This window comes from Mus pahari, chromosome 22 (genome assembly GCF_900095145.1).
Source record: "Mus pahari chromosome 22, PAHARI_EIJ_v1.1, whole genome shotgun sequence".
NCBI lineage: Eukaryota > Metazoa > Chordata > Mammalia > Rodentia > Muridae > Mus > Mus pahari.
The window spans coordinates 1,179,183-1,206,066 of NC_034611.1; the positions used below are offsets into that span (position 1 = coordinate 1,179,183).

The window sequence follows — 26,884 nt, forward strand, 5'->3', positions numbered from 1 at the left end:
AGATTTCTGAGTTCGAGGCCAGCCTGGTCTACAAAGTGAGTTCCAGGACAGCCAGGGCTACACAGAGAAACCCTGTCTTGAAAAAACAAAAACAAAAACAAAAAAAAATAAATAAATAAACTCTATTCTATACTATACCATTCTGTGGCTGGTCCCGGGGGGGGGGGGTGCCTCAGCATGGGCCTACCTTCCCCATACTTGACTACACCTCCATAAAACATATACCCCCTCTTTATCTTTTTATAAATACATCAAAGCCTGGTCTGAAGAGTCAGTTCCAGGACAACCAGGGCTACACAGAGAAACCCTGTCTTGAAAAAAACAATAAAGAAAAAAAGGAAGGAAGGAGGGAGGGAGGGAGGGAGGGAGGGAAAGAAGGAAGGGGAGAAGAAAAGAAAAGAAAAGAAAAGAAAAGAAAAGGGAAAAGGGAAAAGGGAAAAAAGGGAAAAGGGAAAGGACGAAGGGAATCAGTATGTAAAAAAGTTAACTTTTTAGTAAATGATGTGAGGTTTAGGAAAACTGGATACAGAAAATGATAAAACCTTGGCTCAGATTAAGGCATTTGCTGTCCAAGCTCTGACAACCTGATTTCAACCCAAGAACCAACACAAAGATAGAAAAGACCCGCTGCTCTTTGACCCCCACACATATGCCATGTCTCCTCTCATTCTCTCCTCTTACACACAAAATAAAACCTAAAAACTTAGAAACAAAAGGATAACATTCAATCAGTCCTTTATACCATAAGCCGTGAAAAATCCAGAGTGCAGAGATTTAAGTGTGAAGAAAGAAATCACAGAGGTATCCGTATCCATGAAGCCCTTTATAATCTGAAATAGAAAAGTTTGAGGTATGACTCAAAATACAGAGACAAAGCTGGACATGATGCCACACACGCACACGCACAACCACACGCGCGCGCACACACACACACACACACACACACACACACACACGTAATCCCAGAACACAGAGGATGAAAGCAGAAGTCACAACCAGTTTCTGCAATACAGCAGGTCTGCAGCGAGACAGGACAGCGTGAAATCCTAGTCTAAGTCAACAGGGGGCGCTCAGCAGTCAAGGCTGGAGGGCTCTTTCAGGACTCAGTCCTCAGCAGACACAACTGCCTGCTCACAACTGAGATGCTCACAACTGCCTGCATTTTCAGCCCGAGGGATCCAACAGTTCCTGACTCTGGGGCATCGGTACTCATGTGCACACACTCCCATGACACAATAACACATGTATGTATGTATGTATGTATGTATGTATGTATGTATAAAATAGTTAAAATATTTTTTGAAGTTGCAGGATCAACCAGGGTCAAACGACTGATAGTCTAACTAGATTTTTTTAAAAAAGAAAGAAAAGGAAAGAAAAGAGGAAAACAATATAGTGCTTGAAGCCAATCTCTGATACATCCTATCCTTGACAGAAATATTCTGAACTTATATCAGAAGGATGAATGTTTGTGGAATGAGAAAACCAAAAAGCTTGACATTTCAAGGGAAAATATGGAAATGTTCCTTTAAGTAAATTAGCACAAAATCGCATTCGTAAGATACATGTAATTAAAGTAAGTGTTATTGCTTTCCCCAAAACTGACAAAAACGAAAGTCTGACAACTTACTGTTTACGAAACCGGAACTAAGCAGTCATTCTTATATACTGCTATTGGCTGTAGTTTAGTTCCTGTCCTCTTCCCACAGGTGCTTGATATGACATCAGTATGCACGGGACAACTGAGGACCACGCTGACTCCTATATAACACTCTTAGCCCTTCCAAAATACCTTCCCCATTACTTTTGTTACACTGTAGTAAGTTAGTGTCCCCTAACACTGATGCCTACAAGAATTTTATAATGTGTCCTTATTTGGAAATAAGATCTTTGTAGATCTAAAGAACAAAATGAGATCATGCAGGATTAAGGTGGGCTCTAAATCTAATGAAAGTGCCCTTATAAGGACACAAAAAGTAAGAGATGCAGGGAAGGCTGCCACAGGAAGAACACGGAACAGTTACAGTTAGGCGAGTTATAAGGTAAGAGTGCTAAGGTAGCCGGGAGCCACCGGAGGGTTAGGGGAAGAATACCTACTTCCTAGAGTCTTCAAGAAACGTGACCCAGGTCACACTGTAGCCCCAGGCCGGTAAGAAAATATATCTCTATTATTCTCAGTTACTAAAAGAAACTACCAGATAGGAAGGTATAGCAGCAGCAACTGCTGGGATGTGGCCAGTCACAGGCCATTCGACCAGGAAAGCTCCATGAGCTTTCTCGTCTTTATCCAGCCCAGGACCCCACGGATGGAATGGCAAACTCACATTTAGGGTGGATCTTCCCACATCAACCAAGCTGAAGTAGGGAATCTTTCCCAGACACGCTCAAAGATCCCTTCAGTCTGACAATCCTCCTGCCTCTGCTTGTACTAAGTATTCTGCACCTAGGATCTATGTGCTCCTTCCACACCTCACATCAGACTTTACTCATCAGACAAGACCTTATGGAAAGGCCTCATGGAAAGCCATCCCGATAAGACCAATCTGTCTCCTCAACGTGAACTCATATCTAACTTACAACCTAGAATACGACATTGAATATGCGGTATATTCATTCTTCCTTTCCTGCCAATGTGAAGATTCTACATTACCTTTACATAGTATCCCTAACAGTGCCCCTGGTACAATACACAGCAGATATGGAATCTGTGATTATCTGTGACTGCATTAACAATAATGAGGGAAGCCTTCAAGCGTTTACCATGTAGCAGTTAATGCTCCAATCACAACACTTGCTCAGCATTTCTTCCTGAGTTCCCGGGTATAAAGTAGCACCACCCTTGACAAGCAACCCTCTACGTCACTATCATAACTCAGGGACAACTGCCTCTATAAATTACAGTTGTATTTTGTTTTCTTTTTTCTTTTCTTTCTTAAAGATTTGTTTGTTTGTTTGTTTGTTTTATGTAAGTACACTGTCACTGTCTTCAGATATACCAGAAGAGGGTGTCACATTCCACTACAGATGTGGTTGCTGGGTATTGAGCTCCGAACCTCTGGTAGAGCAGTCAGTGCTCTTAACCGCTGAGCCATCTCTACCGCTGAGCCATCTCTCCAGCCCTTGGTTTTGTTTCTCTCTCTCTCTCTCTCTCTCTCTCTCTCTCTCTCTCTCTCTCTCTCTCTCTTTTTTTTTCTCTTTATCTCTCTTTTGTCTCTGTTTTGTTTCTCTCTCTCTCTCTCTCTCTCTCTCTCTCTCTCTCTCTCTCTCTCTCTCTCTTTTTTTTTTTTTTTTTTTTTTTTTTTTTTTTTTTTTTTTTTTTTTGGTTTTTTGAGACAGGGTTTCTCTGTGTAGCCCTGGCTGTCCTGGAACTCACTTTGTAGACCAGGCTGGCCTAGAACTCAGAAATCTGCCTCCCGAGTGCTGGGATTAAAGGTGTGTGCCACCACGCCCAGCATTCTTCCACTGTTCTTAGCATACTCACACAGTTGTATTTGTCTGTTGGCTATTCTAAGACAAATAGTGAGGGAAGGGAAGCTTCGGGTGCCTAGGTGTACAAAACACCAAGGTTAACTAACATATGCTAAAAAACGGTTTACTGGGCAGGGCCAAGCCCGAGACCTCAACCCCACCCAGAGACTACAGGCAGTTGAGTAAAGCTGGCCTGGGAGAGGTAGTCCTTCCCCAGGAAAAGAACACATCAACTGGTTTTCCATCACAAACTGGTCAGCCCTGAAAACACAAGCAAGTAACACTGGATCTATTCAACAAATTATAATTAGAAATATTTATGCATATACATATATCCATGCAATAACAGTGAAGATGCCATGAATTTGAATGAAAATAAGGGGGTGGGGGGGATATAGGAGTTTTGAAGGCAGGAATGGGAAGGGAGAAATGTAATTACTTTATAATCTCAAAAAGAAAAAGGGAAATCAGGAAATAACCTCACATCAGACTACTCACCAAATATCGTTCGGGCCAGATTTCCAGTATAAATCAGCCTGCCATCTTCTGGTTGATCAACTTTTGTATGTAAGCAGCGGACACGCTGTCCCCAACAAACAGGTATCTGCTGAAACAGAAACCACGAGTAACTGGCTGTTTGAACAAATTTTTATTTTTATCACTGTTGTTTTTACTTCATTTAAATATGACAAAGAGAACTTGTTACAATGCCATACAAAGAATTCTCTCAAATAACCTACAGGATTCCCAGGCTTCCTGCCTGCCACTCTAGCCAATCACGGAACTCCTGAGTCAGAGAGATCTTATCTCTTAAAAACCAGGTTTCAGGATGGAGAGGCTCATTGCTCTTCCAGAGGACCAAGGTTCAGAGTCCCAGCACCTATGTGGCTTATAAGCTTCTGTAAGCCAAGCCCATGGGATCCATGCCCTTTCTGGGCCTTCATAAGCACTAATCGATGTGGTTTAGTCATATGTATGTATGTACACACACACATGAAAGCAAAACACCCATACATATAAAATAAAAATCTTGCTGCACAGTGGTGGTGCATGCCCTTTGTCTCAGCACTTGGGAGACAGTGGCAGGCTGATCTGAGCTGAGGCCAACCTGGCCTCAAAAAAAAAAAAAAAATCTTAAATAAGATTGAGATAGGGGCTGGTGAGATGGCTCAGTTGGTAAGAGCACCCGACTGCTCTTCAGAAGGTCCAGAGTTCAAATCCCAGCAACTACATGGTGGCTCACAACCATCCGTAACAAGATCTGACTCCCTCTTCTGGAGTGTCTGAAGACAGCTACAGTGTACTTAAATATAATAAATAAAAAAAATAAAAATAAAAAAAAAAGATTGAGATAGAAGGCAGTCAGTGATGACCTCCACATGTATGTACACAAAGGTACTACATATGAAAAAACATTTGTTTAAATTGGCTTTAATATAATAATCTGAGAAAATACAGAGGGCATGATGGCACATGTCTTTGATCCCAACATTCAGGAGGCAGAGGCACATTAATCTCTGAGTTCAAGTCCAGTCAAAAAACAACAACAAACAATCTTAGCAAAATACTGTAAATCAAGGGGTGTGTTTTGCTTTGTTTGGTGAGTTCGTATGCACACGCATGTCCAGAGATCCAACTCCCATCCCAAAGACAAAAGCCTCCAGACCAGGCTTTTCCTACCAACCCTGCCATTAGTACTTAGGAACTACTTACATGAATAACTAGCATTTCTTAAAGACTGTTTCCCCAAAAGACTTGCATATACCTGTACCACATTTTGTTTTGAAGATCAAGTCCAGTCATCAATGTGGTGACCCTCTGTCTGAGCCTCCAGAACTAACACTGGGCCTTTAAGCTAACACTCTGTGCCACTACCATACCCTGGGCCTTCTATCTCTTAGCAAGAAAGCTTGCTTGAAAAACTGCTTGAATGCTGGGCGTGGTGGCGCACGCCTTTAATCCCAGCACTTGGGAGGCAGAGGCAGGCGGATTTCTGAGTTAGAGGCCAGCCTGGTCTACAAAGTGAGTTCCAGGACAGCCAGGGCTACATGGAGAACCCCTGTCTCGAAAAACAAAAAAACAAAACAAAAAAACAAACAAACAAAAAACAACCAAAGAAAGCTTGCTTGAAAAACTGCTTGAAAGCTATATGAAACAGGAGTTTCCCAAGTATGTAAAAATGAGCATCTAAAATTGAATTTCACATTGCTCACATTCAAAAATGTAAAGAAGCATGCCTAACTTGCGATGAAATTCAGTTACGACTCCAATATCTCGAGACCCTTAGCTATAGTACACACCTTTAATCTATGAGTTTGAAGCCAGCACCAGCCTGGTTTCAGTCAGGGATACACAGGGAGACCCACCCACAAGAAACATGTTAGTAGTAAATAATCCAATTAGTACTTGCAGCATTTCTTTTCTTTTTGGTTTTTCGAGACAGGGTTTCAAAGCCCTGGCTGTCCTGGAACTCACTTTGTAGACCAGGCTGGCCTCTAACTCAGAAATCCGCCTGCCTCTGCCTCCCGAGTGCTGGGATTAAAGGCGTGCGCCACCACCGCCTGGCACTTTCAGCATTCCTTAAAAGTTTTTAAAATTCTTATAATGTAGCTTAAAATACATAAAATTCTTGCCGAGCCACACCTTTAATCCCAGTAGTCTGGAGGCAGTGGCAGGGGATGTTTGAGTTCAAGGCCAGCCTGGTCTACAGAGCAAGTCCCAGGTTAGCCAAGGCTACACAAGAGAAACCCATAAAATTCTTACATTTTAAAATATAGTTTAACATACTACGGTAGTTTGTCCGATAACACCCATACCCCACCTTTCACTCAGTAATTTTAGAAATTCCTAAAAAACGGACAAGTAACACAACTTATGAGGCTAGCTCCACGTGCTGCATCAATTTCTTAACACCCTTCTGACTCTAGGGTAAGAAATAAGTCCCTGCGCAGCAGAGCACATCTTTAATCCTAGAATGGGAGGTCAATAGGTAGGCGGCGAGTCTCTGACTTCGAGGGCAACCTGGTCTATATAGCGAATTCGGGCCAGGTCAAAACTAGGACTAGGTCTCGGGGACAAAAAAAAAAAAAAAAGGAAGAAACTAAACTGAGTGTTGTCATCGCGAACCACACAATCTGGAACCACTTGGGGTGCTTTAACAGCCTTCGAAAGGAGACTCAAATCCCTGGATTGGCAGCGGCGGCGGCGGCGGCGGACCCCGAGGTGAGGCCTGCCTCTCCAGGCCCGCACCGGGAGGGTCCCCTCCACACTGGAGTTCCCCAGCCCGCACGCCGCGCCCGCTCCCCGCCACCACAGCCCACGGACGGCCGACCTGCGCTCGCCCCGGTGGCCCGCAAGACTCGGCCGGCGGTGGATGCCCGCCGCTCCGCAGCCGCGCTGGCTCGGCGCGCGAGGCCGCACGCCAGAAAGCGATCCCGGAACCTCGGAGCGCGGCGGCCACACACCACGTCGTCCTCGCCCGGCCCGGCCAGAGGCCCGCTGCCCACCGGCCGCCCAAAGCCAACAGCATGCTGCGAGCTGGAGAAGGTGGCCGCCGGTTCCCAGCGGCGGCCAAGGACCCCAGAGAGCGACTCGGCGCCACAGCGGCCCTCGGAAGCAGTGAGGCTCCGCCCCTTACGCTGAACACGCGGCCAGATTGGAGCCCGCGCGTGCGCAGAAAATGCGGCCGGCCTGCAACCTTCACCGGGTGGGTTCCAGGCAGCAAAGGACCCGAAACCCCAACTCTTTGCCTAAGATGATGGGCTTCAACCGAGTTCTTAGTATTTGGTCGGCTTTTGACCAAGGACAGAGTGGGGAGGCATGTGAAAAAGACAGTGACCAGAAGCCTAATTAAATACTTCGTTCTCATGAAAGTCACTTTATAGGGCCTAAAAATGGTTTGGGAAAATGATTTAGCTTTGCAGAAGTAATTGTAGCATATCAGCCCAAAAGGAATGTAGTTTAAAATACTTAATGTTATAATGTTTAAAAACTTTATATGCTATGATATAAATATGCTATTAACAAAATAAATGAATGATTTAGTCCCAGCACTTGGGAGGCAAAGGCAGGCACATTTCTGAGTTCGAGGCCAGCCTGGTCTACAGAGTGAGTTCCAGGACAGCCAGNGAGTTCGAGGCCAGCCTGGTCTACAGAGTGAGTTCCAGGACAGCCAGGGCTACACAGAGAAACCCTGTCTCGGAAAACCAAAAAAAAAAAAAAAAAGAAAGAAAGAAAGAAAAAGAAAGAAAGAAAGAAAGAAAAGAAAGAAAAAGATTTAATAATGTAACTTAATTTAACTTAATTCCACCACTGAGATAGAAAATGGAACTTTTTCACATAATATAATTTTTGATTTTGTTGACAGATTTTTGATTTTTGCACACACCTTTCATCCCAGCACTCGAGAGGCAGGGATTTCTGAGTTCCAGGACAGCCTGGTCTACAAAGTGAGTTCTAGGACAGCCAGGGCTTTACAGAGAAACCTTGTCTCAAAAAACCAAAACAAAAAACAAAAAAAACAAAAAAACATCGTGTCCAAGATGGGGAGTGTATCTTGCCTACCTCGACTGACATAGAGAGTCTACAGTGTTGCAAATCCAGAGCCAATTTATACTGGGCCATTTGCAGATCTCTTAGTAGCCTTAATGTATTGTCCTGTGTACCTAACATCTTCATGACTTTCAGTTGGAACACGCTGAGTTCAAGCTTTCATTTGGAATGTACCGGGTATTAGTTTTCCAACCGAGCAGAAAGCTAAGAGTACTGTCAAATGGCACCTAAAGCCTAAAACAGGTTTCCCTACTTTTAAAAAACGTACCTAACCGTGCCACTAATGTAGAAACCTGTCTTGACTGATGATTTTCTTTGTTCTGTTACTATAAAAAGCTTCATGAAACTACTTCCATGTTGAAACATGGAACATGGGGTGACCTAAATCTGTGCTCCCCAGCCATGGTCACGCATTTGGTTGTAGACCAAGTTATCTTTTATCTCCACTGAGGTGGGGTCTTTTGAATCAACACCGTACCTTTCTCCCAAAGGCAGACGATACTTAATGCCTAGCACACAGGACTTAGACAGGAGGAGAGGGAGCACTGTAACTGGACAAATTTGGGAACCCATGGTGCAAATGTGTCATAGGACAAGCATCTAAAAATAAGCTAGAATATCTCTAACTGGAATCTCTGTGTTCTAGGTCAGGTCAGACATTCAGGTCACAGTGCCTGAAATAAATGCCAACCATCTTGATGAACAATAGGTTCAGTTTCTAGCAAAGAAGTATGTTCTTGGGGGCTGGTGAGATGGCTCAGTGGGTAAGAGCACCCGACTGCTCTTCCGAAGGTCCAGAGTTCAAATCCCAGCAACCACATGGTGGCTCATAACCATCCGTAACAAGATCTGACGCCCTCTTCTGGAGCTGTCTGAAGACAGCTACAGTGTACTTACATATAATAAATAAATAAATCTTAAAAAAAAAAAAAGTATGTTCTTATTGATGAAAATGACAATAAAATTGGGGCTGACACCAAGAAAAATTGTCGCCTGAATGAATACATAGACAAAGGATTATTACATCGAGCTTTTAGTGTCTTCTTGTTTAGTAATGAAAATAAGCTCTTGTTACAGTAGAGATCAGATGCTAAAATTACCTTTCCAGGTCGTTTCACCAATAGTTGCTGTAGTCATCCATTAAGTAATCCAGGTGAGCTGGATGAAAACAATGGCATTGGTATGAAACGAGCGGTACAGAGGCGCTTAAAAGCAGAGTTGGGAATACCCTTGGAAGAGGTTGAACTAAATGAAATCAGTTATCTAACAAGAACGTACTACAAGGCCCAATCTGATGGTATCTTGGGCGAGTGTGAAATTGATTACATTTTGTTTCTGAGGAAGGATGTAACCTTGAATCCAGATCCCCACGAAATTAAAAGTTGTTGCTATGTATCAAAGGAAGAACTCAAAGAAATTATGAAAGTATCAAAGAAGGCAGCCAGTGGTGACATAAAGTTAATTCCGTGGTTTCAAATTATTGCAGACACTTTTCTCTTTAAATGGTGGGATAACTTAAACCATTTGAGTCCACTTGTTGACTATGAGAAAATACATAGAATGTGAATGTGTAAACGATTTGAAAGTTTTTCTTCTTAGTAAGAATGGTTTTGTTTTGCTTTAAATTGAACTCCCTAGTATGATACATAGGTATTTTACAACCAGGATTTGTTTTGAGAAAAGAAAAAAATTGAAATGTTATAGTTTTGCATTATATATCCCACATATATGCACTGATGTTTGTAAAAGAAATTTAGGAGAGGTTACCGTGAAATTATGCCATAAAGAAAACTTAATTTAGCCTGTCCAGATACATGGCTATGACAAGATTAAATCAACGAGTAGAACTCCTTATTTTTTATATTTTGACAAACACTTTCAGAACGCTTTGCTATTGGCCAATGTTTTTATAGCATTAGATTTTTATGTCAGAAAATTGAGCAGAAGACACTGCTTAGCTGCTGTGAGACAGCACTAAGAGCTTAAATAGGCTGGGCTGGGGATACAGCTCAGTGATGCCATGATTGCCTTGCAGGCATGATGTCATGGGTGGTTGAGTCCCTAATCCTAAAGATATTTGTAACACCAATAATAGCTTTATTCTTAGATGCTGCATAATGGATACGTTTTTTTCTCATAAAAAGTTATAAACCTAATTTCTTGCTAACTCAGAACAATTGATCACTGGGGATATGACTATGTAGCAAGTATTTATTGAAAATTAAAAATAAATTATTTTTTAAATAAGCTAAAAATACTGGTGATATAATATAATGGTGATAAATGGTTTTACATAATACTACATAAGTCTCCAAAGGTGAACTTGATAAATTTGTCCTCTAAATATCTTCAGCTCAATGTCACAGTCAGATGCATCAGGAACAATGATCATGTAGCACAGCAGCTCTCACCTGTAGGCCATGACCTCTCACCTGTAGGCCATGACCCATTCTGGGGTCAAGCAACCCTTTCAGAGGGGTCGCCTAAGACAAACAGAAAGCACAGATATATTTACATTACAATTCATAACAGTAGCAAAATTACATTTATAAAGTAGCAACAAAAATAATTTTATGGTTGGGGTCACCACAACTTGAGGCACTGTATTAAAGGGTTGCAGTATTAGAAAGGTTGAGAACCAACCACGGCTGTAGCAGGTAAAAGATGATACAGGTTAGAGGAACCCACTTCTCCTAGGTGTACTTTAGCAGAACTTAAGCATTGTTGATATACTGTTAAATAATAAAAAATACTGTAATCCTCTCCATGCTTATTTTTCCTCTAAATACGGTGAGAGGATGACATAAACTTCATTTTAGGACCAGGTCTAACTGCAAAAGGAAAGAGGAACGCCATCCTTCCCCGGAACTGACAATGTCCTCCACCCCCACCCCTGCAAATTCGTCAGTCCCAGGAACTAGGCTTTAAGTCACCAGCTCCAGGAACAAGGCCACAGAATTCCCCATCTAAAGAGCAGCCTGGGGATACCCACAAGGATGGGGAGGTATTGTATCTCAGGATGGCCCATCTGTTCTGGGCAGCCTAATATGGTTTGAGTATTTCATTGTGTAGTTAAACATTCATGACACAGGAATGCAGTCCACTGACCACAAAGCCAATCAGAAAACAACCCATGTAACATCACCCGGCTCTCACCAATGAAGTTTTAGATTACCTAACCCTAGCTAAAATCCCCCTAGTAAAGGCCTGCGGAACTTGGTCTGTCTTTACCAGCTTTTTGTAAGTGGCTGACCCTGCATGCATATGTGGGTGGTGGTCTCTGTGCAGCGTTTTAGGACATAACAGTAAGGTGCTTGTGGACTTGGTTGATAACTCTTGGCGGATTCCCTAACCCTGGATGCTTTGGGCAAAGGCTTACCAAACAAAATAGCCAGCCAAATGCTCTCAGGCTTCTATGAACACATAAAGGCCTTGAAGAAACTGCAACAGCTGTGTGCTGCCAAAGCACAACTCTGACTCCAGAAGGTACTATTCTAGTCATGATTATTTCAATTTATACCTGGCTCTTTGCCATTTCAAGCCTCAATGAACTCTAGATGACCTTGAAGCCATTTTCACCTAGACCAGAAGAAGTGCAATTCTCCGGGTGGGCCAATAGAAAGTCTAAGATCAGTACTAACACAGTGCTCCATTTGAGTGAAAGACTACCAATTTGATGCACCCATGGTCCTGCATTTGCATGAAAGACAAACTCAAATGATGGACAGTCCTTTGTTTTCATAAGATTGACATAAATAATGTAGACATCTTTGCCACGCACATTTTCTGGCTATATAAACTGACTATTCAGCTATATTGGGGAGCCTTAAGGGAGACATGGCTTAGCAATTTAGAGTACCTGTTCTTACAGAGGACCTGGGTTCAATTCGTAGCATCCACATGGTGGCTCATAATCACTTGTAATTCATAATTCCAATATCAGGGGATCTGATGCTGAAAGCACAACATAAACCCCATTTGTCTCCATTTAAAGACCAGGTCTGATTTCAAAAAAGAACAATAAGACATCACTCCCAGAAACTAGGTCATAAGATGACAGCTCCAGGGACAGACCATAAAATCCAGAACAAGATCATAAACCCTCCTCTCATAGAACAGCCTGGGGATAACTACAAAAATGGGGAAATATCTTCTCTCAGAATGGGCCATCTGTGCTGGGCAGCCCTATCTCATCCTATAGCTAAATATTCATGACAGTTATGCAGGCCACTGACCACCTGTGATCTCCTAGCACCCACCAATGACATTTTAGATTACCTAGTTCCTCTAGAGAGTTCCTGGTTCCCTATAAGAAGGCCTGTGCACCTTTGTCTGGGGGTCAACATTTCTTTTTTTGGGGGGGGGGTGTCAACATTTCAAAGAATGGTTGACACTCCCAACCCCTCACATGCTGGTTGTTTCTGAAGAATAAACCCTCTGTGTGTTTGTATCCTATCTGAGTCTGGAGTCTTCTTTCAGCAATTTTCAGACCCATATAATGCCTTCTTCTGATCTTCATGAGTATTGAGCATGCACCTGGTATACACAGACAAAGTATTTGTACACATAAATCTAATTTAAAAACAAAAACAAAGCCAGGTGTGGTGGCACATGCCTTTAATCACAGCACTTGGGAGGCAGAGGCAGGCAGATTTCTGAGTTCGAGGCCAGCCTGGTCTACAGAGTAAGTTCCAGGACAGCCAAGGCTACACAGAGAAACCTTGTCTTGAAAAAACAAAACAGAACAAAACCACCAAAATAAATAAATAAATAATTCCATGTGGCTTCTTCATGTCACTGAGCTTCGAAGGCAATCCTTCAATGGTGTGGGGATAAAAAAACAAACAAACAAACAAACCCCATCCTGCCATACAGCAAGCAATTGCTTATCTGCAACATGGCCAATGACATGAATTATGTTCCATGCAAAGAAGGTAAGGTTTGCTTGCTCTCTTATTACAAAAATGTGCACATTTCTAGCCATTCTATACACAAGGAACTAAAGTTCTGAACTTAACAATGAAGGGTTAAATATTAGAACCTTTGGGTAGGTGGAGAGATGATGAACAGGAGCATCTGCTGTTCTTCCACAGGACCCAGGCTCAATTCACAGCACCCACAATGAGGGCTCACACCTGTTATTCCAATTACATGGGCTCCAAACCCTCTTCTGACCCCAACAAACAAAACATATGTACATATAATGTAATTAAACATGTGTAATTACTTAAAATTTTTATATTTTTACCTATGCAGATGTTTTGTCTACATGCATGTCTGTGTACCATTCCTGTGTCTAGTGTCTTTAGAGACCAGAAGAGAGTATTGGATCCCCTAGAACTGAAGTTACAGATGGTTGTGANTTNCCATGCAGTTCTTTGGAATTCAGCTCAGGTCCTAAGGAACAATTGCTAGTATTACCAGTGAGTCATCTCTCAAGCTCCTATTTTGGGAAATCTTAAACTTACAAAATAAAATGATTCCTACAAAAGCATTTTTTTTCAGTAATTTCAATAACTTGTACCACTTCTAATATGAGATAAAGGAGAGAAAAGGGCTACCCTGGCAAAGCCCACAATACCTTGTGGGCTTACTTACTGGTGACCACTGCAGTAATTCCCTTACTGAAGGAATCCTGGGGACTGGGGAGATGTCTCAGTAGTTAAATGCTCACTGGCTTTTCTTCCAGAGGTACTGAGTTCAACTCCTAGCAACCACATAGTGGCTCACAACCATCTGTAATGGGATCTGATGCCCTCTTCCGGCATGCAGATACAGCATTCATACATAAAAACACAAACAAACAAACGAACAAATTTTATAACAAATAAAAATTTTAAAGCAAACAAATACATCTTAAAACAAAACAACAGAATCGTGAGCTAGCGGCATCAACCTACCCTTGTGCTTGCTTAGCCCCTAGAAGGATGATACATAGTCAAGATATACAGTGGAAGTCAGGCCCACCTTACTGCCTAAAGGGAGACTCCGGTCTCACTTAGTTTTTTCAGATTTTTTCTTTAGTTTTATCTTCTGCTATCAAATGCCTCTCTTACTATGAAACTATTTTGAATTATGGATACAACCAAAACACTTTCATTATTTCTCCAAAGCCTTTGAAAATTAATTCAAGGCCGCAGCTCTATTTTTGCTTTCAATTCCATAAAAGCATACCTAGCTGCCAAATCAAATAAAGCAAAACCACAAACAAACAAACAAACAAACCCTTTCAGAGCAACCCATGGTAGGTAACACCTGTGGTCTCAACACTTTGAGGCTGAAGCAGAATTATAAATTAGAGTTGGAGGGCAGCCTAGGATTACATAGAGAAATTGCTGTGCCTGATGGCTAAGGAAGGAGACAGAATTGCCCCTAAATACGTAGCTAGTCTGGTACTAGTTCCAGGGTAACACTGAAATTCCCTGTCTCAAAAATTCAAAAACAAAATCCTTTGAGAAGTTCCAGAAATTCCAAATAGCACATACATACTATACTTCCTTTTGTGGGCTACTATTACACAGCTGCGATTGATTAACTGAGTATCTTGAATCTAGGTTTTCAAGTCCACTTCATGAAGACAGCAGAGAGGAAACCTAACTGAGCTGCTTTTCAGCTTTCTAGGAAAGGTGCCTAGGTAACCACGGGAAAGCCAATGAAAAGGTTTGGTTGACGGGGGGTGTGGAACTGGGGAGGTGAGGAGCAGAAATAATGGGCCCTGATTTAAGTAATGGTGCTAGGCAGCGAGAACTGGACGGGTGGGCGTGGCATATTGCAGTAAACACTGACCTATATCGGGAAGAGAGGAAATGAGGCAAACACATTGAGAGCGTGTTAAGATGCTCGTTGATGTGTATTACTTTAAACAAAGAGGTTGAGACAAGCTTTAAGGCCACCAAAAATTTCAGCGCTACACGGAAAACCACAAGTCCCAAGATGCAGTGTCACTTCGGAGCAAACACTAGCCGCAACCTTGTGAGAAACTACATATCCCAGAATGCACTGCTGCCTCGCCGGCTCCGCTTTTCACGGCAGAAGTTGGATCCGGATGGCGCTGCATTCTGGGAACCCAGAAGTCCTAGAATCTCATTGGTTGGGATTTGGTAGCGATGTCTCTTAAATTGGCCTGTTTTACTGCTCACAACGCACTTCCTTCAGACGCAAGTCACCGGTCGGCCGCGGCTCGGCCTTGCCAGGTACCAGTCTCCCGCGCGTTGCAGAAAGCGGCTGTGACGCGACGGAAGTAATTCCTTCCTGTGCCCCGGAACCCACAGGGGTAGGCCGCGGGGGGAGGGAGGGGGGCGGCCCTGAGTAGGGGCTGTGGCGGTACGTGGGGTTACGGCTGCGGTAGCTGCGGGACTGGCTAGTGAGTGTCGGGCTATGGTGGCCATCGGGATCTGATTTCGCCGGGAGAGTTAGTGCGGCTGGGACTGGACGCTTTAGTTATCCCTCTGCTCAGCCCTTCCCGTCTGGGCGGGGAAGGAACGGAAGCTCTGAGCCTCTCCGGCCTCCCCAGCTCCTGGCTTGGGGGAGGGGAGAGGAGTTTGGCGGGACCTTAACTAGCTCAGCTCGGTGGGTCTGGAAAGCGGAGCCAGGACGGGAGGTGCGGGCTGGCTGGGCCTTCTCCAGGCAGAGCGCGGGGAGGGTGGAGTTAAGAGCATGGCAGCCCCATCGCTTTTCCGTTTTGCCTACCTCATGTGCGCTTGTATTTGTTTTACTGTTGAAATCAGTCGCTAGTCCCAGGAGAGAACCCTCAACGCTTTAAGCTGTAGGACCCTGAAAAAAAGTTTACCTTCTGGACAACTTGGGTAATTTCTGCCTGACTGGGTACATTGGCTCATTTGTGCATCTGTCTACCTCTCACTTTTGCCTGAAAGGAGGTATCTAGTGCCAGGTACGGTGCCCATTTATTTAGTTTCCCTTAAGGAGCTGAAATCTCTTCAGTTTTGTGAGCATGAAGTTTTGTCTTTTAGTGCAAGCATGCCTACTCTGCACTTTTGAGTGTAGAAAGCAATCGAAGTAGTTTTACAACTTGCCTTATACTACCAGATCTGCTTCTTAATCCCAAATTGCATTTTATTTTCTGTTAAGTGGTCTAAGATGGTAAATACCTGATCTCATTTATATTATAATGGGTTACTGAGCCGTCAAAGCTCACAAGTGGCTTTAATCTTCGGTGATGAGTAAACTGCTGTGGTTATATCATGGATGTTTGTTAATTTATAGTAATTTGGGCTTTCTATACTTGTTTACCAATTTTTTGAATACTCTTGGATGACATGGAAGTTGTGCTCAGTAAACTTGTCTAAGTGTGTGACCCACCAGGCCTGTCCCCCAGTTGTTACTTTAAAGGTGTAGCCTCCACGCTTGCTCTTACCTTTTCAACTTGGATTAATCTTGGACCTCAACCCCACTGAGTCAGCCCTCTTGAGTGCCACTGTTCCATATCTTCATCCCCCTAGTTAATTTATAAATGGCTTCTCATCCTTCATATGATATTTCTCTAATTGCCAGACTGGGCCTGTAACTTGATGGACATGTTTGCCTAATGTTCAGAGGCCCTGGGCTAGTTCTCCAGCATCACACACACAAATGTTGGTTTATTACCTCATAGTGCTATTTTAAAAATAAACACATCCATTTCTTTTTTGAGATTTGTATGTCCCTTGCTAGCCTGAAACTCAACCATGTATACTTGCATGGCCATCTGCCTCTGTCTTCCAAGCACTGGGATTGAAGGTGTGTATCACCACACCCAGATTATATCTATTTCAGATGGAGAAAATCTGCTTCATTGCTAGATAAAATAGTAATACTGCTGTGTGAATAGGCAATGGTGTAGATGCAGAGTGATAGTTTACTTCTGTATATTAAGTTCTTAAGCAATTGTGCAGAGCCGGGCGTGGTGGTGCACGCCTTTAATCCCAGCACTCGGGAGGCAGAGGCGGGCGGATTTCTGAGTTCAAGGCTGGCCTGGTCTACAAAGTGAGTTCCAGGACAGCCAGGGCTACACAGAGAAACCCTGTCTCGAAAAACAAAAAAAAAAAAAAAAAAGAAAAGAAAAGAAATTGCGTAGATCTTTGTGCAAAGGTTGGGGTTTTGTGGGAGGTATATGTCAGATTGGAATATAATAGGAAAGTCTTTGTATGCTTTGATATGTTAATAGACTCCAAATGCTTTGATAGTTTACTAAGTAAAGTACGACGAAGATATCCAATACTGGAAAATGCACGCACGCGTGTGCACACACACACACACACACACACACACACACACAGTTTTAGGCGTAGAAACAGGCATGATGTCAGAAGCCTGTAAACCTTTATTCAGGTTAGTCAGGAAGCCCAGGCAGGCAAAGCATCCACAAGAGTTCCAGGCCATCCAAGAGGTCCAGCAAAGCCCTGTTGACTCTCCCTCGATAAAAAAGAAAATGGAGGAGGGGATACATCAATAAGATGTTGATCAGGGAAAGACCCTTGGGATTTGATGTTTGAGCTAGAAACATCATAGGGAGGGTTAAAGGAAGAGCTTCAGACAGCAGTCACTGCAAATGCAAGGACCTTAAAGTGTGAGTGAACTTGACCTATTCAAGAAATTCCAAGGTCACAAATGTTTGGAACATCTGCTTGATAAGGTTATAGCCAGCCCTGCCTGATCTGGCACGCACTTTGTGGACCTGTCTGGCCCAGAATTCAGATCCAACTACCACTGCCTCTTGAGTGCTGCGGTTTAAAGTGTACACCACTGTGCTCAGGTGTAGTAGCTTAAAAAAAAACAAAACAAAAAAACCCAAATCCATTTAAAATACAGTTAGCTTGATCTAAAGATGTAAAGTTCAAATAGGTAGAAAGCCATCTGATTTGAAATAATTTGAAGCCAAATAGCTCTTGTCTTTCATTCCTAGAAAAAACAAAGCATTTGCCTTTGCTAATCACCTTGTGAACAGTAGTGCCATTTACTGAAGTCAGAAGACAGAAAGGGAGGGAACATTGGTTTCTGACAGGTTTATCAGGAGTTCTCTGTGGGACTTAGCTTGATAACTCAGTAAGACAGGATCTGCAGAGCATGCACACATCTTATCACAGAGGTGGATCTGAGTTTGAGGCCAGCCTGATCTAAGACAACTTAGATGTTTCTGACTGGCACTCAGGGTAGGTATAGAGCTAGGGAGGAAAAAATGGGAACTGTATCTTTTAGATGATATTTAAATATTTAAACTGAAGAATATCAAATGGGTGATGTTAGATTGATCAAAGAAAGCAGGTGAAATTTAATGTACTGCTTTGATTTTTATGTTTGGGGCAGAGTCTCACCTTGGTAGACCAGGTGGGTCTTTGAGCTGGTTCTCTTTTCTCAGCTTTTCCGTGTTAGGGTCTTAGGCCGTGCCTTGCTTGATTATGAGCCTCATCCAAAGCCTTAAACACTTTTCATCCCAGCAGAGATAGGATATGTTGAGTTAAGGGCTATTTGCTTGATCTACATAGTGCAAGGACAGCCAGGACCTAGCTCAGAAGTGAGAGGGTCTCTTGAAGATCGGTGATAGAGTAGGGATGAAGCAGGCAGATTTTAGAACATGCAGGGCTCTGGGGCCTTTAACTTATTTTATGTGTAGGAGTGTTTTGCCTGCAGATATGTGTTTGCTTAATGCCCACAGAAGGTAGAAGAGAGTGTTAGCTCCCCTGGAATGGGAGTTAGGACAGTTGTGAACCGCATGTAGGTGCTTGGAACCATTCTAGGGGATCTGAGCTCCCTCTTCTGGCTCTTAAATGCACATGGTACACATGCATAATCCAGGAAAAGCACTAGTGCTCTTTGTAAATTTTGCTTCTGTAAGGTTTTACAGGAGCAGCCACATTCATTAGCCTCTATCTTGTCTGTGACAGACCTGTAACAGTAGTTGTAGAGAGAGAGTAGTTGTCACAGACTTTACAGACTGATAAGCATATGCTTACTGTCTGACCCTCACAGTTTGCTGCTCCCAGCAGCGGCGCGATGCAGTGTGAGGGGACTGGAGTGGTATAGGGATGTTTATTTTGTTCCTGACTTACCCTGCCGCCGAAACCAGGATGACTTGTTTATTCCCCTCACCACACACAGACTTCCAGTTAGGATATAGGATCATAACACTGTGTACTAGGCGTCATTCTAAGTGTTTTTTATATCAATTCATTCTCCAGGATTCTTTTAGGTTTCTTTAAGTTGTTGCGTGTAAATCTGTGTGAGTGCGGGTGCCCGCAGAGGTCAGAGGATATCCATCCAATTTGGAGCTGGAGTTGCACATGACTGTGAGCCAGCTGCTGTGGGTACTAAGAACCGGACTCAGGTCCTGTAAATGCTGTATGTGCTGAGCCAGCTCTCCAGCTCTACCAGAATTTTATTTATTTTTAAGATTTGTTTATTTATTTTATGTATGTGAGTACACTGTAGCTGTGAGCCTTCATGTGGTTATGTGGTTGTTGAGAATTGAATTTTTAGGACCTCTGCTCGCTCCAGTCACCCTGCTCGCTCCAACCCAAAGATTTATTTATCATGAATACACTGTAGCTGCCTTCTGACACACCAGAAGAAGGCATCAGATCTCATTACGGGTGGTTGCTGGGATTTGAACTCGGGACCTTTGAAAGAGCCATCTCGCCAGCCTACTTTTTTTTTTTTTTTTTTTAAATCTATTTTATGTGTAGTTACAATTTTAAGCTGCTCTGTAGGTGCTAGAAATCAATTCAGGTTCTGGGGAAGAGCAGTCACTGCTCCTGTCTCAACATGTGTTCCTTGTCAATCACTTATTGTGTTTGAAAAGACCCAGTTGCCTAATCTCTGGCCTCTTCCTCCCTTCTCTCCTGGGTGTTCTGCTCGCCCTCTTAAAGGGTTCTTGGGCATTTATATCCTTGCCTCCCTGCCTCAGTACCTCACTCCCTTCAGGCTTCTGTCCAGTGTTAGTGAGACTTCTCTTCACAACCTTGAAATACAACCTCTTTCCCTCTCTTCATTCCCTGCCTACCTTACTGTATGTACTTTATTTCCCCATAGAACTTCTTCCACAGTTTGGTTTTCTGATAGACACAAACCTCCTTTTGGGTGGGGGTGGTAGTTGGTGCAATAACTCAGAGTGTACTCTTGGCAGACCTTGAATTCTTGGTAATTCTGCTTCCATCTCAAGTGCTAGGGTTTCATTAATGCTCCATGAAGCTGGGCTTGTCCCTGTCATTTTTTTCCATGAGGTTAAAATTTTTGTTGTTTTGTCCCCTGCACGTGGATTTCTAAACTGGTTTTCAACCACACTCAGTTGTTGTACACTCTCCCCCCAACCCCCACCCTGAGACAGGGTTTCTCTGTGTAGCCCTGGCTGTCCTGGAACTCACTCTTTAGACCAGGCTGGCCTTGAACTCACGGAGATCCACCTGCCTCTGCCTCAAGTGCTGGGATTAAAGGCATGCACCAGCACTTCCTAGCTGACTTGGTAGAATCGATTGTTCCTTTCAACTTGGTAAAATCATTTCATCACTCAATCATCCAGGTCAAACATGGTCTTTACGGCCGGGCATGGTGGTGCACGCCTTTAATCCCAGCACTCGGGAGGCTGTCTTTACACACATAACACATTTTCTGTTGAAGGTTTGTAGTCACCCATTTATTTTCTTGGAACAGCTAATCTGTTTCTTTTTGGGTAACATCTACTTATCCAAAGAATTTCAGCTAGTTTTATTGACAGTCTAGCTAGAGTTCTTGTTGATTCTGGTTTGGTTTTGGTGTACTGAGACTGGGTTGGCCTCAAACTCCATTCTCTGCTTTAGCATCCTGAATGGGATTACAGGTGTATACCAGCACACCCAGCTTTGACTGTTACTGTTAAGACTGTAAATGAAGCCAGGTGGTGGTGGCGAATGTCTTTAATCCAGCACTTGGGAAGCAGAGGCAGGCGGATTTCGGAGTTCGAGGCCAGCCTGGTCTACAGAGTGAGTTCCAGGACAGCCAAGGTGACGCAGAGAAACCCTGTCTCAAAAAACCAAAAATAAGTAAAGCATTGTCCTATGTATTAGTGCTGTAGACTCAGCATTTCCTAAAGGTAGAAGTCCAGTTCCATGAGGATTGTGTCTGGTCAAACTGAGACTTGTCTCCAAATGTAAGTCTCTGGATATTAGAGTTACACACTTAGCCACATGTCATGTTTTAGATATGACGGTGGTAGGGCTCCTACTTACTGCTTGTATGCTGGCCCTGATTCTCTACATTAAGTCTGTAGAGAAACCGTTGCTTCCCAAAGGCCTTCTGAGATGAGTCTTCGCATGGTTGCTTAGCTACAACTAGCTTATAAACAACCTAGTGTTTTTACTATGGATATTAGCTAGATAGAAAAGTTGACACTTGAAGTTCTTGTACTTCAAGGATTNCTAATTTTTTTTTTTTTTTTTTTTTGGTTTTTCGAGACAGGGTTTCTCTGTTTAGCCCTGGCTGTCCTGGAACTCACTTTGTAGACCAGGCTGGCCTCGAACTCAGAAATCAGCCTGCCTCTGCCTCCCGAGTGCTGGGATTAAAGGCGTGCGCCACCACGCCCGGCTTAATTTTTTCATTTTTAAAATGAAAAGAGGGTATCAACACAAAATGATGGTTTGGGTAGAATTTTTAACTGGCTTTTATTACAAAGAGACATAGAGTACAGTTTTTAACTTTTTGGAGGACCATTCAAGAATTTATACCATCAACTTAAGAAAAAGCAAAGTTGATTCATGTGGAGCTAGTTTAAAAAAATAAAACAATTAAAGGCCAGGTTAAAGCTGGGTGTGGTGATACTCACCTTTAATCCCAACACTCCGGAGGCGGGGGCAGTTGAATCTCTTTGATGTCAAGGGCATGTTCTACAGAGCAAGTTCAAGTTCAGGACAACCAGGACTCTTGTAAGGAGAAAGCTGTCTTTGAGGAGAAAAAAAAAAAGAATTTTAAATTCAGGGCTGGAGAGATGGATCAGTGCTTAAGAGCACTGGCCACTATTCCAGAGGACCTGGGTTCAATTCCATGCATCTACATGGCAACTCACAACTGTCTGTAATTTTAGTTCTAGGGGATCTTACACCCCTACACAGACATACATGCAGGCAAAACATTAGTGCATATAAAATAAAAAATATTCTCAAGAGGCAGAGGTAGCTGAATCTCTGCATATTCAAGGCCAGCCTGGTCTACAGAGTTGAGTTCCAGGCCAGCCAGGGCTACACAGAGAAATCCTGTGTCAAATAAATAAATAAGGAAAGAAAGAAGGTTTTATATATATATAAAAAAAAGGAGCCAAAAGCTGGGCCATAATGACACCCTACATGCCCTTTATTGTTTTGTTTTGTTTTGTTTTTTCAAGACTGGTTTTTTCTGTATAGCCCCGGCTGTCCTGGAACTCACTCTGTAGGCCAGGCTGGCCTCTGACTCAGAAATTTACCTGCCTCTCCCTTCCCAAGTGCTGGGGTTAAAGACGTGCACCACCACTGCCTGACTCCCTACATGCCTTTAATCCCAACATTAGGGAGGCAGAGACGGGTGAATCTGAGTTTGAGGCCATCCTGGTCTATAAGCAAGTTGCAGGAGGTAGGGCTACACAGAGAAGACCTGCCATGGAAAACCAAAAAAAAGAAAGTGAAATCGATCAGGCTTTAAACCCTAATGCAGTCACTTTAGAGGAATGATACTCTTTTGGGAGATTTAGTTTTACAGAAGATGTTTATCTGAAAGGTAAGGGAATTACTGCAGTGGTCACCAGTAAGTAAGCCCACAAGGTATTGTGGGCTTTGCCAGGGTAGCCCTTTTCTCTCCTTTATCTCATATTAGAAGTGGTACAAGTTATTGAAATTACTGAAAAAAAATGCTTTTGTAGGAATCATTTTATTTTGTAAGTTTAAGATTTCCCAAAATAGGAGCTTGAGAGATGACTCACTGGTAATACTAGCAATTGTTCCTTAGGACCTGAGCTGAATTCCAAAGAACTGCATGGNAANTCACAACCATCTGTAACTTCAGTTCTAGGGGATCCAATACTCTCTTCTGGTCTCTAAAGACACTAGACACAGGAATGGTACACAGACATGCATGTAGACAAAACATCTGCATAGGTAAAAATATAAAAATTTTAAGTAATTACACATGTTTAATTACATTATATGTACATATGTTTTGTTTGTTGGGGTCAGAAGAGGGTTTGGAGCCCATGTAATTGGAATAACAGGTGTGAGCCCTCATTGTGGGTGCTGTGAATTGAGCCTGGGTCCTGTGGAAGAACAGCAGATGCTCCTGTTCATCATCTCTCCACCTACCCAAAGGTTCTAATATTTAACCCTTCATTGTTAAGTTCAGAACTTTAGTTCCTTGTGTATAGAATGGCTAGAAATGTGCACATTTTTGTAATAAGAGAGCAAGCAAACCTTACCTTCTTTGCATGGAACATAATTCATGTCATTGGCCATGTTGCAGATAAGCAATTGCTTGCTGTATGGCAGGATGGGGTGGGTTGGTTGGTTGGTTGGTTGGTTTGTTTATCCCCACACCATTGAAGGATTGCCTTCGAAGCTCATTGACATGAAGAAGCCACATGGAATTATTTATTTATTTATTTTGGTGGTTTTGTTCTGTTTTGTTTTTTCAAGACAAGGTTTCTCTGTGTAGCCCTGGCTGTCCTGGAACTCACTCTGTAGACCAGGCTGGCCTCAAACTCAGAAATCCACCTGCCTCTGCCTCCTGAGTGTTGGGATTAAAGGGGAGCGCCACCACGCCCGGCTCTTATTTATTTATTTATTATTTATTTAATGTGAGTTCGCTGTCTTCAGACATCCCAGATCTCATTCCGGGTGGTCGTGAGCCACCATGTGGTTGCTGGGATTTGAACTCAGGACCTTCAGGAAGAGCAGTCAGTGCTCTTAACCACTGAGCCACCTCTCCAGTGCCACACGGAATTATTAATCTTAGAAGCTAATGTGACTTTATTGTCCATTATTAAACATTGAAATGCTAATTAATAAGATTTAAGTTAGTCTTGTACCTGATTCTATCTAAAGTTCACTCTGTTGTCAATGCCTAGGAAAAGCCCTTTCCTCCATCTTTGGTCTTGTAGGAAGCTTAAAGGAGCTAGAGGCTCACTGTCAGCTGCTTGGACAGCTATAGGGGTGTAACATGATAAAAGAATTTAAAAGCCTCCATTTAGAAATGGGGGTGTGTGGGGGGACTTGTTTCTGATGACAACAAGACTCACAGTTTTCTTCAGATTCTCAGCAGGAAAGCAGTGATCTAGAACATTTTCAAACAGTGGTTTTTGGTTTGGGTTTGAGTTTAGGTAGGGAGTTTAATTGTTTGTGTTTGTGGGTTACATGTGCATTTTTGATAAGCAGAGCTTTTTCACATGGTATATTCTTGACATGTCACTTTACAGCTGCCTCAGCACTAGCACCATCAATCAGTCAGACCGTGTGTAACTCTGGGATGGAGGTGGAAGGTGGGACCTTGTACATAACAAGCAGATGCAAGAGCTCAGCTGCAGACCTAAATCTCCATATAAGCTTCGCATTTGGTTAGGTTTGATTTTGATTTTGAAAGTTTCCCTCTAAAGACCGGCCTGTCTAATAAACTAGCAATCCTCCTGCTACTTAATCGTTACTTTTAATAATCTTTCAGGAATTCTGATGCCCCGACTGAAGTTCTGAGAGCGTGTTGGAATTATGACCTTTTATAAGGAGGGAGAATCCTGAAATGATTAGCATCAGTAACATATAGTAAATAAATGCGTGGGAAATGCAAATGCAACATTAATTTTTGTATGCTTTTTTTTTTTCTCCAGGAAAATACTAAAGTTCCTTTGGGCTCAAATAGAATTTTACAAGAACACAATGGGTAAGTTGTACAGAGGTGACTTTGTGTTCAATTCCTGGGAGATGATTTTTCCTCTCAACTAGGCCTGTGGGTCTACACACATGATTTGATTGCACAGATGAGCACTTGAACACCAAGGGATGGCTTTTAAAGTCACCATAAGAAAATAGCTAAAGTGAAATTAATGTTTATATGAGTAGTTTATTACTCTGCATCTCTGTAACAATACGCAGTAACTATTACTAAAAAATTAGTAATGTCAATACCTTAAGAATGAGACATTTACACCAGATTGTGATAGTGCACTCCTTCAGTCCCAACCCTCACAAGGCAGAGGCAAGAACATCTCTGTGTCTAAGATCAGCCTGATCTACAGAGTAAGTTCTAGGACACCCAGAACCACACAGAGAAACCCTGTCTTGAGTTCTACCACCACCTCCCTGCCAAGAATAATAATGAGACTTTTAATAACAAATATGCAGAATAGTTGTATGTTGGTTTTTCCATGTCCCTATGATCAGATAAATACCTGCAAAACTTGAAAGGGTTGTATTACTCCTAATTTCAGGTATTTCATTCATGATAACAAGGAGAATGCATGCCAAGCAGAGCTGCTCAACAGCTGCTCTGCAGGAAGTAGAGCATTATTAAGGGAAAGGACACAAGGTAGAGCTCCCAAGTGCATTCTTGGCTCCCTATATTTGTCTGGTTGATCCTTTTCAGTGGCTTAAGCTATTCAGAGCCTTCTTGATCCACAGGTGGTTTCTGGAAGCATTCTCATAGATATGACTTATATTTCATTAGGCATTTTTCAATCCATTCAGCTTGATAATCACAGTCAAGTATCACAACATGCAAAAATATGAAAAACATAAAATGAACTTCTTAGCAGATAGTGTTGAGCCAGGCTGGCCTCACAGTGTTAATTCTACATTAGCCTTTTTTTTTTTAATCTGACTCCCTGGAACTGGAGGAGGAAGAAGAAGAGGAGGAGGAGGAGGAGGAGGAGGAGGAAGAGTTGGTGGTGGTTGTCATCTTCTTCCTCCTTCCTTCCTTTTTATTCTTCCTCCTTTGCTTCTTTCCTTCCTTCCTTCCTTTTCTTTAAATTACATATTGTCTTTATTTACATTTCAAATGCTATCCCTAAAGTTCCCTACACCCTCCCCCCACCCTGCTCNCCTAACCACCCACTCCCACTTCTTGGCCCTGGTATTCCCCTGTACTGGGTCATATAAAGTTTGCAAGACCAAGGGGCCTCTCTTCCCAATGATGGCCGACTAGACCATCTTCTGCTACATATGCAGCTAGAGACTCGAGCTCTGGAGGAACTGGTTAGTTCATATTGTTCCACCTATAGGGTTGCAGATCCCTTCAGCTCCTTGGGTACTTTCTCTAGCTCCTATATTGGGGGCCCTGTGTTCCATCCAGTAGATGACTGTGAACATCCACTTCTGTATTTGCCAGGCACTGTGTCATAGCCTCACACGACATAGCTATATCAGGGTTTTTTCAGCAATATCTTGCTGGCATATGCAATAGTGTCTGGGTTTGGTGGCTGATTATGGGATGGATCCCCCGGGTGGGGTAGTTGCTGGATGGTCCATCCTTTCCTCTTAGCTCCAAACTTTATCTCTGTAACTCCTTCCTTGGGTATTTTGTTCCCTATTCTAAGGAGGAATAAAGTATCCATACATTGGTCTTCCTTCTTCTTGATTTTCTTATGTTTTGCAAATTGTTTCTTGGGTATTCTAAGTTTCTGGACTAATATCCACTTATCAATGAGTGCATATCAAGTGACTTCTTTCGTGATTGGGTTACCTCACTCAGGATGATATCCTCCAGATCCATCCATTTGCCTAAAAATTTCATAAATTCATTGTTTTTAATAGCTGAGTAGTACTCCATTGTGTAAATGTATCACATTTTCTGTAGCCATTCCTCTATTGAGGGACATCTGGGTTCTTTCCAGCTTCTGGCTATTATAAATAAGGCTGCTATGAACATAGTGGAGCATGTGTCCTTATTACCA

At 42.7% G+C, this 26,884-nt stretch overlaps 2 protein-coding genes and 1 pseudogene across 3 annotated transcripts in view; 2 read left to right on the plus strand and 1 right to left on the minus strand.

Moving 5' to 3' along the window:
- The window catches only part of Tmem70 (transmembrane protein 70), a 10,926-nt gene extending 3,839 nt beyond the window's left edge, over positions 1-7,087 (minus strand). Inside the window, exons 1-2 of one of the 2 annotated variants that reach the window (XM_021222303.2) lie at positions 6,800-7,087; positions 3,967-4,075 (exon numbers count right to left, since the gene is read on the minus strand). In XM_021222303.2, coding sequence (XP_021077962.1) covers positions 3,967-4,075; positions 6,800-6,997 — 307 coding nt within the window. In that variant the 5' untranslated portion in view covers positions 6,998-7,087. The remainder of the gene's footprint in view (positions 1-3,966; positions 4,076-6,799) is intronic. The other variant, XM_021222304.2, reaches the window with a different exon arrangement.
- Positions 6,996-9,585, plus strand: LOC110339001 (annotated as a pseudogene).
- Positions 9,586-24,209: 14,624 nt separating this feature from the next.
- Eloc (elongin C) overlaps positions 24,210-26,884 on the plus strand; it is an 18,099-nt gene continuing 15,424 nt past the window's right edge. The window contains exons 1-2 of the mRNA XM_029533448.1: positions 24,210-24,556; positions 24,824-24,876. Coding sequence (XP_029389308.1) covers positions 24,507-24,556; positions 24,824-24,876 — 103 coding nt within the window. The 5' untranslated portion in view covers positions 24,210-24,506. The remainder of the gene's footprint in view (positions 24,557-24,823; positions 24,877-26,884) is intronic.